We start from the raw sequence: 12,804 nt of genomic DNA, 5'->3' as shown, positions 1-12,804 counted from the left end.
CGTCCAAAACTTTAATTTTCTAATTTCAAAACTTTAATTTCAAGTCATAAACTTTTCGTCCAAAACTTAAATTTTCTAATTACAAAACTTTAATTTCAAGTAATAAACTTTTCATCCAAAACTTTAATTTTCTAATGGTTAGCTACAGAGTATTTAATTTTTTCTTTACATCCAAAATTCTATAGTAGTCATCCTTGAAATGACTACCATTATATTATTTTTTTATTGGTTGATATTTATTAATGTCAAAATTAATTATAAATGTTTTTTCATATTTTTAAAATTTATATTTTTTATAAATAATTTATGAATTATTTTAAAATTTTAGTACTCGTAATAATAAAAGTGAATTATGAAAATTATAAAAAAAATAAAAATTATTTCAAAATTAGTAATTAAATTTTAAAAATTAGATGAATGTTGATTACCATATTTTCTTGAGATACTTTTGCTTGGAAATAAGTTACTTTAAGTTTAATCATGATTATTTGCTTTTTATGTCTAATTTTATTTTTATTTATTTATTTTTTTTTGGGGGAGGGGGGGGGGGGGGGGGGGGGGGAGTAGAAACACACTATTTGTTTAATTACATTTTTGAGATACGAAGTATTAAACAATCCAAATATGTTCCCTTATACAATAAACATGGGCCTTTTTTTTTTTTTTTTTTTTTTTTTCAGACACAACCCTAAAATGTTGTAGGCGATCTTAATATACTAGTATAGATATGAGTCAAACATACACTGTGCATACACATTTAAAACATACCAATATATCATCATTTAATCCACCATGGGCCCTCCTCATACCCAGCGCTTAATATTCCACTTGAAAGTGGGGGGTGGATGAGATTCGAACCCGTGACCTTTATGTCACGCTGGCTCCGATACCATCTTAAAGGACCAACTCAACCAAAAGCTTAAACTGATGGTTGAGGCCCAGGAATATGTTTTATACTCTATCAATTATTATTATAATAATTAATGGATGATTATTATTTATTTATCCACTAATGAGCATGAAATAAATTGTTGTAAAATGTAAGAATTAAAGACATATCATAAGGCCTAGAGCAACGAATGCTAATTCACTTACATGTTATCGATCAACTCCTTCATAGAATCATAAATATAATCATTATCGTTATCACCCATTATCACTTAGCTTGGGGTGGTATTAAGGGCATGTTCTCTTTAGCTTCATTTTAGTTTAAATTAGTTTAGTTTAGTTCGATTTAGTTCAACTCACTTTAGTAAATGAGAACAAACCCCAAGTAGATGTGAAAATATATACCCAAAAACATAAGATTGAGTATGTAAGAAAGCAATAACAAAACATTGTTATTGTTTTTTTAAAGAGAGAGTACGTACAAAAGCAAATAGTGTGACCGAAATTGATTTCAGGTCTTGATGATTATAATCCCTCGAGATTCTAACCAACTAATTTAATTGATCATCAGTAGACATTGATATTACAACACAACTTTTCTTACCAAATTACACCTAAATTCATTTCCAATACCATCGTTTACATATTATCGCATGGCTAACACGGCTAGATAGTAACGACTAAAATTCCCCTACCCATGAAAGGAAAAGATTAGACTAGTATCTAATTCTAGTTCTACCCAATAAAATACAGTACATCATACATCTATCATATTCACACATCTAGCCCACCTTCTTATTCATTCACCTCTCAATTTGTCCTTGAAGAAGAGCTAAGAAAAGTAGCCAACTTTCTATATTTGAAGGGTTTCAATTTTCTCTCACCTTCACTTATTATCATCTTTATTTCTTTCTCTCTCTAGGCTGTGTTACCTACTCCACAGGTTAACCCCCCCCCCCCCCCCCCAAAAAAAAAAAAAAAAAAAAGAAAAAGAAAAATCCTAGTTTTTGAGAAGTATTTTAGAGAGGCAAAAGCTATAGAAAAACCCAGTTCTATATTTAGTATTCTCTCATAAATTTAATAGCTAGACTTCTAATATTATTTTTCCTTTTTTTGAGCATATATTTATAATATTTTATAAGTGTGTAATATATATCATATAATATAAAATAATGGGAAGAGGGAGAGTAGAATTGAAGAGAATTGAGAACAAAATAAATAGGCAAGTAACTTTTGCAAAGAGAAGAAATGGTTTGCTTAAGAAGGCTTATGAACTTTCTGTTCTTTGTGATGCTGAAGTTGCTCTTATCATCTTCTCTAACCGCGGTAAACTCTATGAATTCTGCAGTAGTTCCAGGTAATTTTTAATTACTCTTTCTCTTTTTTTAATCGCAATTTGGATGCATAAAAGCTTGAATTAATACCATCGAGTAATAATTAAACTTATACTCACTCTGTTCGGAATTAGTTTTGTTTATCGATAGGGTGATGCAATAACTAAAGCCGAATAAAGGGATTAAAGTTATTCGGGGTTGCTTTTGATCATTTTTTATTTCATGTTGTAATTTGTTAGTTAGTTTATTCACGAAAATTTGGTTTTAATTTTGTCCATTCCTTTTATTTATTTTTTGTGGATTTATTGCCTTTAATTAAGTAGATTAGTAACTTGTCTTATCATGCTTAGTGACTAGATCATGTAAAATAACTTTCATTGCTAGATCTAAAAGGAAAAAATAGCCATAAAATCCGTCTTAATCAATAAAACTAAGAGTTTATGTAGAAATTAACTTCATTCTTGATGATCTATTTGGACTAAATAGTTCGTTTATGTGTAAAATTTTCTTAATTAATTTGTTGTATACGGCTTAGATGACTTTGTCTTATAAATTAGAGGTGTAAAACTTGAAAGATTAGTCAAAATTCAGCAGATAGAATTAGTCGTGCTTTAATCCTTTTTTAAATGTACGTTAATCATACTCTAATCATATATATAAGAAAATCCTTAATCATGTTTTAATTTCTACTCCAAAGTACTTTGTCCTTATTGGAATAACTAGTATGATTGGTAGCTAATCGTTTGTTTGTCATAATTTCTCATGATTATGTAATTAAATCATGAAATAATTTGCTAATTTGAAATTTAATTTTTGCGTGAATAATTATTAGATGTAATAAATTCCTAGGATTTTCAACATAATGTAAAAAACAAAGAGGTGTAGAACGAACCAAACCTTGAGGAAGAGTTTCTTCATCAACCTCTAGAATGTTAATTATGTGCCTAAATTATTTGTGGGAAGTTTCTAGAAAAATAGGGGAATAAAAGGTGAACCTTATATCAAATGTCTTATGTTTGTGATTAGCATTACTAATCATGTCTTTTTTGGGATTACCATTGCTAATAATCTATAAATTATATGTACGTACAATGAATAAGTACCCTTGTTTTGAAGGGAAGGTTCTATTAGACCTAGCAAACTTTATTGGTGACTTGATAGTTTGATTAGAAGTGGCATGAGAATTGAGAATATAAGGCCTTAAACACAATTATTTAACTTGAAGCTCAAATTTTATTTGGAGATTTTCTTTTGAAAATTTTGTTGTTGGACCCAAAAGAAGACCGGAAACTGACCTCTACGGCTCTACAAATTCCTAATGTATGTAATTTACTCGAACCGAAATTGAGCTGATGGGCCGATTTGACATTTCTATTTCCAATCATTTCTAGAGGTGTCATTCTCTCAATGGTAAGCATTTGGATTTTTTAAAAGTAACTTCTTATTTTTCTCAACTTTGGGTTTTTTTTTTTTTTTTTTTTTTTGTTCGTTCTTGGCATCTTATTTTCATAGAGTTACCATTTGACCTCCTTTCTCCAATAAAATATTATTTATTATGTTTTCTAAATAATGAAATTTTAGGACATGTTCTGATTGACTGAACTGAGTTGAACTGAACTAAACTGTACTGAATTAAATATTCTATGAGAGAAGGAAATTAAGAATTGAAGTGAACTGAACTGAACTAAACTAAACTGAAAATAAGCTAAAGAAAACAACCCTTAGTCCTCTATTAATAATCAATATAATGGTCGAGATTACCCCTCTAAGCTCCTTCTCTTCTGTCCTTTATGAGCTATATTATGCTAATGCAAGAAGCATAGGAGTACTGAGTACAACACACATGCATATTCCTCCATGGTTTGAGAACTTCAGTACAAAAAAGTGATTTTGTTTTGTTCCTCTTTATTAGACATAATATAGGATTAGTACTCTTAATTATTTTATAACTATATATTTTTGGTGCTACTAGTTAGACATGGTACAATTGATCTTAAGATGTGTTACACTTAAAAGAAACGACGTTAATTTACAGTAGCTAAACTAGTTGTATCTTGCAGTGTTACAATATTGATTATTCTCCATTGATTTAAGCAAAATATATTCCAACATTTCTAGCTAGTAGCTAGACATGGCACAGTCGATTTTAAGGTGTTACACCTTACACTTAAAAACATGACATTAATTATTGTAGCAATTAGCAAAACTAGTTATATCTTGTAGTGTTATTGGTTAATCTCCATTGATTTAAGCAAAATATATTCTAAACCTTCTTTCTTTGTATTAGTGTATAAAATTTTCTATGCACGCTAAGAATCATTGACAAGAAATAACAAGAAAAGGTATCTGATAAAGCTTGTTCTCGTACTAGGATACCAATGATAAGGCCTTACCTCTCCATTCTGTTTGTTTGTTTTATTCTAGCAATAAATCATTACATTCCTACTTCCTAGTGTACCCCGTCAAAAACATCTCCAACTTTTCTAAAGAACAACATTTTATTTATTTTTAAATAATTTGATCCTTCAATTAAAAATATCAATGAGCTACATAGTGTAATAATGATCATAAAAACAAGGTCATAGGACATAAATTCATCATTTTTTTTGTGTTATACTAATATTATATTATGTATGAAGTAAATAGGTCTAAGTTGATTGAATGGTGCGAAAGACTTTAATTTTAGATTTTGTAAAACTCATACTCGTATCATTTAGTAACAAAATTTGTCTTCTCATAGAACACTTTATACTTTAATAATGGATGTAAGACTTGTCTTTAAAATTAGTGGGGTGACATCAACAAATTATGTTGGAGAAAATTGTCAAAGAAAAGCTAAAAGTAAAGAGAAATTGATTGAAGTAAGGATTGGAAGCTAGACAAGAAACATTTAGAAATAAATGAAGTACAATAGAGCTTATATAGCCGACAATAAGTTTAGCTAGGCATAGTTGCCTTTCACTTGTACCTCTTGATATGGGTTTGGATCATTAGTGATCACAAGTCCACATCATCTAATTGGTTTTCCCAATTTGACATAAACAAATAGTTTAATTAGATTATGTCATGGACTGAAAAAGTCTTGTATGATACAATATTATTTTAACTTTCACGTGCATTAACATATTCCCAAATTATAAGGTATCTAATACATTTTTAATGTTTTAGAAGGTCGAATTTGAATTCGATTTAGGATTTAAGTAAGATAATATCAGTGATCTATTTTCATTGAACGCTGACAATACAACCATTGATAATATAATTGATCAAGTATTAAAGTCAAACATGAAATTATAGCTTTTTCTTGTTATCTCTTTTAAAAGCTCATTTTCTTATTATTTAAGTTTTAATTTGTATTAAACAGCAATAAATTAAACATCTATACAAAATACTCTATATAGCTTAAGTTATAGATGCTCTAAACAGAGGTATAATAAAAAATTCAATTAGTCAGGTTTCGATTACGCTATATACTCTATATAGCTTAAGTTATAGATGCTCAAAACAGAGGTATAATAAAAAAAAAATTCAATTAGTCAGGTTTCGATTACGCTATATAATAGGTTGTCCAATTTAAAATTGATTATGTTTACATAAAATTTTATTGGATATCAAACTAACCCATACACAACCCTAGCAAGACCATGTTAAAGTTTTGTTTTTTTTGTTTTTTTTTTTTTTTTTCCTCATTAATATCTTAAAACGTTATGTTAAAGTAACCAAGACTTACGGATAACGTAATCTAGACTTTCTCTTCTTTATGGTCGACAAATGTTGTGTAAATGTCTAATCTAAAAAACTAATTGCTTATCTACCTTTGCCTTTTTTTTTCTTCTTTTCTTCTGTCACTCTTTTTCATTTTAATTAATAAGTTCAAACAACATTTTGACACATAGTAGCTAGTGAGTAGTGACTTTATTTGATTCTCATGAACCAATCAAATATTTGTATTTTCATCAAGGGTTATAATCTCCTTTATTTTTCACATCCACAAACTAACTATGACAAGACTGATATGTGTTTTGTTTTGGGTATTTTCTTTTTACTTTTGTGTGAATTTATTTCATTTTAGTCACCATTATGTGTTTCAATTTTTTTATATCACATACATTAATTTTATGGCCCACGACCAACAACCTAATTTCGTCGGTTTTTTAGTTGTGTCATTTTGACTTTGTATATTTACTAATTATATATTATGAATATATATAAAGACAAATCCAATGAGATAGATCCAACATAATTGCGTCTATATTATACTTTGTATGTAGTATATGTTCAATGTGTAGTGGTTGTATTATCAGGGCCGTCCCGTTTGATTTTGGGGCCCTGTTCAAATCTTAAAAATTGGGCCCTCAATTATGTCACTTGACTTGTGCTAATTTTAAAAATTTAGGCCCTAAATATTACAATGAGATAAAATGCATATATGATTTTTTTATTTTAAGTTAAAATTGTACATAAGTAACGTAACCCACAATTTGTGAATTAATATACTTCCTCCGTATCAATATAAACGCAACGATTTGACATAAAGTAGAGAGAAAAAATGTCAAATCGTTGCGTTTATTTTGATACGGAGGAAGTATAATGAAAGAGATGTAGTTAATCCGTGGGAGGAAAAATTAGAGGATGAATTTTGATTTGTTGTATCATGTATCAAAGGGAAAAAAATATACAAGTATAACAAAGATATGCATACAATAATGAGAAATGGTTAAACAAATACTTAGTAATAATAAAATAAGGAACATCAAAAAAACAAAAAAAAAAAAAAAAAAAAAATGTTTCCCACAAGATTTGATCACGCGTGGGGTATCATGAAACCCTTGCAATGCCATATAACCACTGCAGCAGAACTAACTTGTTGCTATGATTGTGAACCTTATTAGTATATATTTGTTTGCTGTTTTGGGGCCCTATTAATTTGGGGGCCCTGTGCTGTTGGGCTGTTTGCACAGCCCAATAACCGGGCCTGTGTATTATGTATAGTGTCAAAATTGAAAAATGAAACAATGAAAATAAGAGGAAGTAAAATTTATTACATTAACCATAAAAAATTATTGACACACAAAGTAATTACAGATTATTTATCCAATATGCACTTTCTAAGTTATCTGATCGATGATTTAAGGCTTTTAGCACATAATGTATAAACTCATATAGTAGTATGAGTAGGGGTTTTTATTTTTTTTTTAATTTTTTTTATTTGTCAATTTGACTTTATGTAACATTTAAATACTACACTTTGACCTCTTTTTACAAAATATAAAACTAATTATTAGCTCATGTTTTAAATTTTTTAAAAAAATTAACTCATCATAATTTACACTAGCTTAGCAGGTTGTTATTTAAGTAATCTTGTGTATATAATATATTTGACATGTTTTAGCTACATAAAACGTTACTAATGTGAATAATTTGTTTGCTTATGATTTTATGAATGTCAATATATAGTATGGCAAAAACCTTGGAGAGGTATCAAAGGTGTAGCTATGGTTCACTTGAAACAGGTCAGCCTTCAAAGGAGAATGAGGTAAATTTATACTCTTCTCTTCTTTGTTCTTGTTGTTGTATTGAAATCGTTTGCATTGTATTGTGTTTGTGATACAATATCGAAAATGCAATTACTACATTCATTAGACATTCAACTGATTTACGCTCTCTACGTTCCCAAGCAGAATAGCTACCAAGAATATCTAAAGTTGAAAGCCAAAGTTGATGTTCTACAACGAAATCAAAGGTGAATGCTACATATTTATAGAGTGCATTGTATAGGGGTTACGTTGCATAATCTTTGAAATATCTATAAAATGGTGTTTATAGTGTTATGAGCAAATAATTATTGATCATATGATTTTTGGGGGCTAATAAGCTAGGGTAAGTTAATTACATAGCATAACATGCGTACTAATGCACATCTTTGATTAACAATATGGAACAAAAACAACATAAATAATTGATATTTGAGAAGTGAAAATTGAGATAAATTTAACAAGACCCCATATATTTGTGTTTTTATTTATGATCAAATTAAAATTATAAACAATGTGCAATGTGTGAATTATGTCAATTTAAAAGTGTTTCATCTATTGAGTATAAGAAAATGAGGAAAGTACATAAATGTGTTTTAATGTACATGTAAATTGGTAATATGTAGGGCATATAATATTTTGCATTAATTAGTGATGGAAGTCATGAAACTGAATAAAGCTTTTATTGTTATTTTTAATTAAAATATGAAACTCATTTTGAATAATTTTAATCTATTTCACATTAAATATATGATGTGCTATTGATGGACAAGCATATTACTTGTATATATATGTCCATATATGTATAAATAAAGTAGTTAGGATGATGCTACACTATCTTGCCATTGTTTTTGTTACTTGTAGAAGCACCTAATATAATATAATGTAATGTATGAAAAATTATGTATGCTAAATTGCTCATAATTAATTCTAGAATTTGAGTATAAATGACACTATCTTATGTATAGAAGCACCTAATATGATGCAATGTGTGAAAAAATTAATGTTTTTGCGCGATGCTCTATTAGTTGAATGATTTATTCTAAATAATGTGTTAATTTTGCAGGAATCTTCTAGGGGAGGATTTGGCAGAGTTGAGTACCAAGGAGTTGGAGCAGCTTGAGCATCAACTAGACAAGTCCTTAAGGCAAATCAGATCAATTAAGGTAACATATTCATATTTCCTACTTCCAAAATCATGCAATACTATGTAAAACAATTATTAATTGTATTCTAGAAATTCTACATACTCCAACAAATTAAGATCAAATTCAATATATTTATATATATTGCCCTATTTGTTCATAATTTGCAGACACAACATATGCTTGATCAACTAGCAGACCTTCAAAGAAAGGTAAAATGCTTAATTTATTATTGCATTGTTGTCTAAGCTAGCTAAGTACACTTTCAGCATTATGTCTTAATTTATTATTTTAATTTTTACATAATTGTGTTGTTCTAGTTTAGCTACCTGAGTAGCTGGTATATATACAAGTGTCACATCAATATTGTGTATTTGTAGTAGTATGTAAATACAATACATCAATGGGGAAATTCAACAATAATGACAGTACATTTAAATATATAATAACTAGATTATATTTTGGACCAAAACATACCGGTACTTCGTCCCATGTTAATTGTACATTAAGGTATGATAAAAGGTGTGTATAAAATTTTTAGAAAATATATTGTACACATACATAAAATTAAGTAATACCATCTTATCTTCATTCCAAACCAATATTGTACATTCTCTAACCTATATATACTCGTTCTCTTCAATCCTAAATAAACACAACCACCAATTTATTTCTTTACATGTATATGCTGATCAATTAGAAAATCAATATTGTTTAAGTTAATAAAGTGTTCAATTCTAATTAAGTACTCCATAATGTATATGTTTAGAGATAATGAATAATGATCAGAATACAGTTTAATTAAATATTGTTTTTATGCATTGAATGATTCTGGATACAGGAGGAGATGTTGCTAGAGTCCAATAGAGCTTTGAAGGCAAAGGTACATTTATACTAATTAAGCTACAATACATACAAAGTTTGCATGATTTAGTGTTTTTTTATTTTTTATTTTTTATTTTTTTAATCTTAGGTTATATTATTATTATTAGTTTATTACTACTAGTACTATTGGTCTATTGCTACTAAACAACATTGCTAGAACTAACCTTTTTTTTGTTGTTGTTGAGAAAGCTAGAACTAACTATGTAATTAAGCATATAGTATTAGATGTATATGATAATATGAATATAGAGTAACATAGTTAAGGAACATAATTCTACATGCTATGATTTTCTTACAGTTGGAAGAATCTTGTGCAACATTGAGGCAACAATGGGATGTTGAGGCGGCACAAAATAATCCTACACCTTATGCTCGCCAATCTAATGAGGATTTCTTTGAGCCATTGCCATGCAACAATAACTCGCCGCCAAACGGGTAAAAATTCTAACACTCTTGTCTTCTATTCATCTCCATTGATTCAATAGATTGATTGATCATTAGCCCTTAAATGAGTAGCTAATTAAATTCATCTCCTTTCGGCTTTTGCGCAGTTATAATGTTGGGACGCAGGATCACTTGAACAACGCGACAACCTCAACTCATAATGACAATAATAATGGCTTTACACCAGCATGGTTGCTTTGATTTACATGAACTGTTTTTAAGTATAAGTTTACTTCTTGATGATTAATCTAACTATAATGGACTTTGTATGTAATAATAATGTATGTTTATTATAGTCTGAATAAAGCAATTGAAAAGGGGACATATTTCATTTACTAAAAAGAATGTAATTTAATGGATGAATTTTACTACTTTATGACCCATTATATTACAATGGAAGAAGATTTGAAAATTGAACATTATTGATACATTACAACTGAATAAATTAAGCTCATCAAGTGGCTAGCTAGCTTTTTAGCCTCTTTTAGTTTTAAATTAATTTTTTTAATTATTAGTAATTAGTATGTTTGATCTTGTAAAATTGAATTATTTTTTTTTTTTAGCTTGGACATCAATAAATTTTTTTATAGTAAATTAAATAAATAGGATTTAAACCTTGTGTATGTTAGAAGTTTTATGGAATTTATACACCATTGAAATCAGGTCAAAATATGCTTTTAAATTAGACCTATATATGTGATAATTACATTAAGATCACGTCAGGGTAGTCTTCTCTTAATACCATGATATATTTTCTTCCGTTTTTATTGACTTGCAAGCTGCAACACACCCTTTTAGCACACACTTTAAGGGAAATATTAGACCAAGTAATTATGGATCGGACAAACTAGTTGACAAAAATTTCCACTGATAAGACGAAAGTGATAAGTTGTTACAGTTTACATGTTATTGCTTAACCCCATTTACCTAGTTTGCCAAAAAGGTGAGTTGCACGAATTATTAAAAAAATAAAATAAAATAAAAATGTCTTGAGGAGAATGATGATAATCTCACATAAATCATCTTATTCTTCATTTTATTAAATACAAGACCTAATATTATTATAATTAAAATTGAAACTCTAATCATCAATTAGTATTGGAATTACAATCAAAGAAAGATTCTTCGATATGTCAAGCTCAAAAGGGCAAGGATTAATAGAAAATCAAAGGTAGCAAATAATTTCAAAATTCAACACCAACTTAAAATCAAATTATTGGAAGTAAATATCATAATAATATAATATGCTTTTCAAAATTTAATTTGACTGAAATATATAACTTGAATTATTGGAAGTAACATCATATTCTATCTTAACGATAAAATACCATGTGTGGGCATTTTTCATTGACTCGTAGTGTCCTTAAGAGACAAGGTACGATGTGACCCCCAATGATACTTTTACTAATCTTAGCTCTCACTCTCTCAGGGTATGAATTATGATGTCTATATACTACATCCTTTAATGTGTGCTTTGGCTCATGAATACCAAGCTCAAGTTTATCGCATGTATGAAGTAGTATAAAAGTCAAAATGATGCATGTGTTGAGATACAATTAAAAATATAGTGTGTACTCTACTACTGTACAATTGTACATGACCAAAATTACTGCTTGTACAAACTATATATGGAAACAATCGCTTCCTCTTCAGTGTAAAATGTAGTTTAATCTTAATGTACATTTTCATTTTTCAATACAACCCTTCTTCTATCTTTTTTGTTAGATACAGTCATAGACGGGTTTGGACCACACAAGTTATCAAAAAAAAAAAAAGAATCCATTTCAAGGGAGTAACTATCCCTAGATCATTTTTTTAAAATGTAGAGAGACCTACAAGACTATAAGGACAATCAATGTAGACGAGATTTGATATCAAGTACTTAGTGCCATCTTTTAAGACAACCAAGTTAGCTAGTTGATTGTTCATAACCTGATAACCATGAGACAACAAGTTGGAGGAGTACGTAGCTTCTTAGCCTAGCTTATAAAAACTCATATGTTTAGACACGCGATACTTCAACAAATTCTACAAATAGATAACTAACACAAATTTTCATATATGGCTGGCCACACTGTTTTGCCGGGTTTACTTATTTAGGGTAATCCTTAACGGACTGTGTAACTCTTTACTGAATAAGTAACCCCTAATCGACCAAGTAACCCTTAAATAAGTACCTCTTGACCGACCGAATAACCCCTAAATAAATAGCTCTGGACATATGATGTGGCCAACCACAAAGAAAACGTTATGAATTATTAATAATAACTAAAGTTTTGCTTTTATCAATTGTAAAAGTCCAAAGGATATAGCTTATGTAAATAAAAACAAAGATTATTACCCTGTAATTGACAATAGTCTAATGTTTTGTATGGAATAATTATTATAAAAACTTTCAAGAAAATTAAGATATACTCTAATTAATCTAAGATATAATTCTAGATTAGTTTAGGCAAATTATTCCGTTCAAAAAAGTTCATTTCAAACAATAAATTTATTACTTAATTTGAATCTTGCAATTAAGCATTCAAAGTTTGAGGAAATAGTAGAATTTCTAAATCAATCCCAATATAT

General features: G+C 28.7%; 1 protein-coding gene across 1 annotated transcript; it reads left to right on the top strand.

Annotated features, from left to right (window-relative positions):
* Positions 1 to 1,886: 1,886 nt before the first annotated feature.
* On the top strand, positions 1,887 to 10,903 carry LOC145618296 (MADS-box protein CMB1-like). The gene is made up of 8 exons (XM_081673105.1): positions 1,887 to 2,245; positions 7,680 to 7,758; positions 7,904 to 7,965; positions 8,823 to 8,922; positions 9,072 to 9,113; positions 9,743 to 9,784; positions 10,085 to 10,221; positions 10,338 to 10,903. Exons 1-8 carry the CDS (start codon positions 2,061 to 2,063, stop codon positions 10,429 to 10,431), a joined length of 741 nt encoding a protein of 246 aa, XP_081529231.1. The 5' UTR covers positions 1,887 to 2,060; the 3' UTR covers positions 10,432 to 10,903.
* The last annotated feature ends 1,901 nt before the right edge of the window (positions 10,904 to 12,804 follow it).

Source organism: Chenopodium album, chromosome 1 (genome assembly GCF_948465745.1).
Source record: "Chenopodium album chromosome 1, dcCheAlbu1.1, whole genome shotgun sequence".
Taxonomy (NCBI): Eukaryota; Viridiplantae; Streptophyta; class Magnoliopsida; order Caryophyllales; family Amaranthaceae; genus Chenopodium; species Chenopodium album.
Note: the sequence above shows the minus strand (reverse complement) of the source record. Positions and strands in the feature narration are given on the sequence as shown.

Bases quoted from the DNA above. Each gene is read 5' to 3' on its own strand.
- LOC145618296 (XM_081673105.1), top strand. From the start codon at position 2,061: ATGGGAAGAGGGAGAGTAGAATTGAAGAGAATTGAGAACAAAATAAAT. The intron at 9,114-9,742 runs GTAAAATGCTTA...TTCTGGATACAG, and splicing joins TAGCAGACCTTCAAAGAAAG to GAGGAGATGTTGCTAGAGTC. The intron at 10,222-10,337 runs GTAAAAATTCTA...GCTTTTGCGCAG, and splicing joins AATAACTCGCCGCCAAACGG to TTATAATGTTGGGACGCAGG.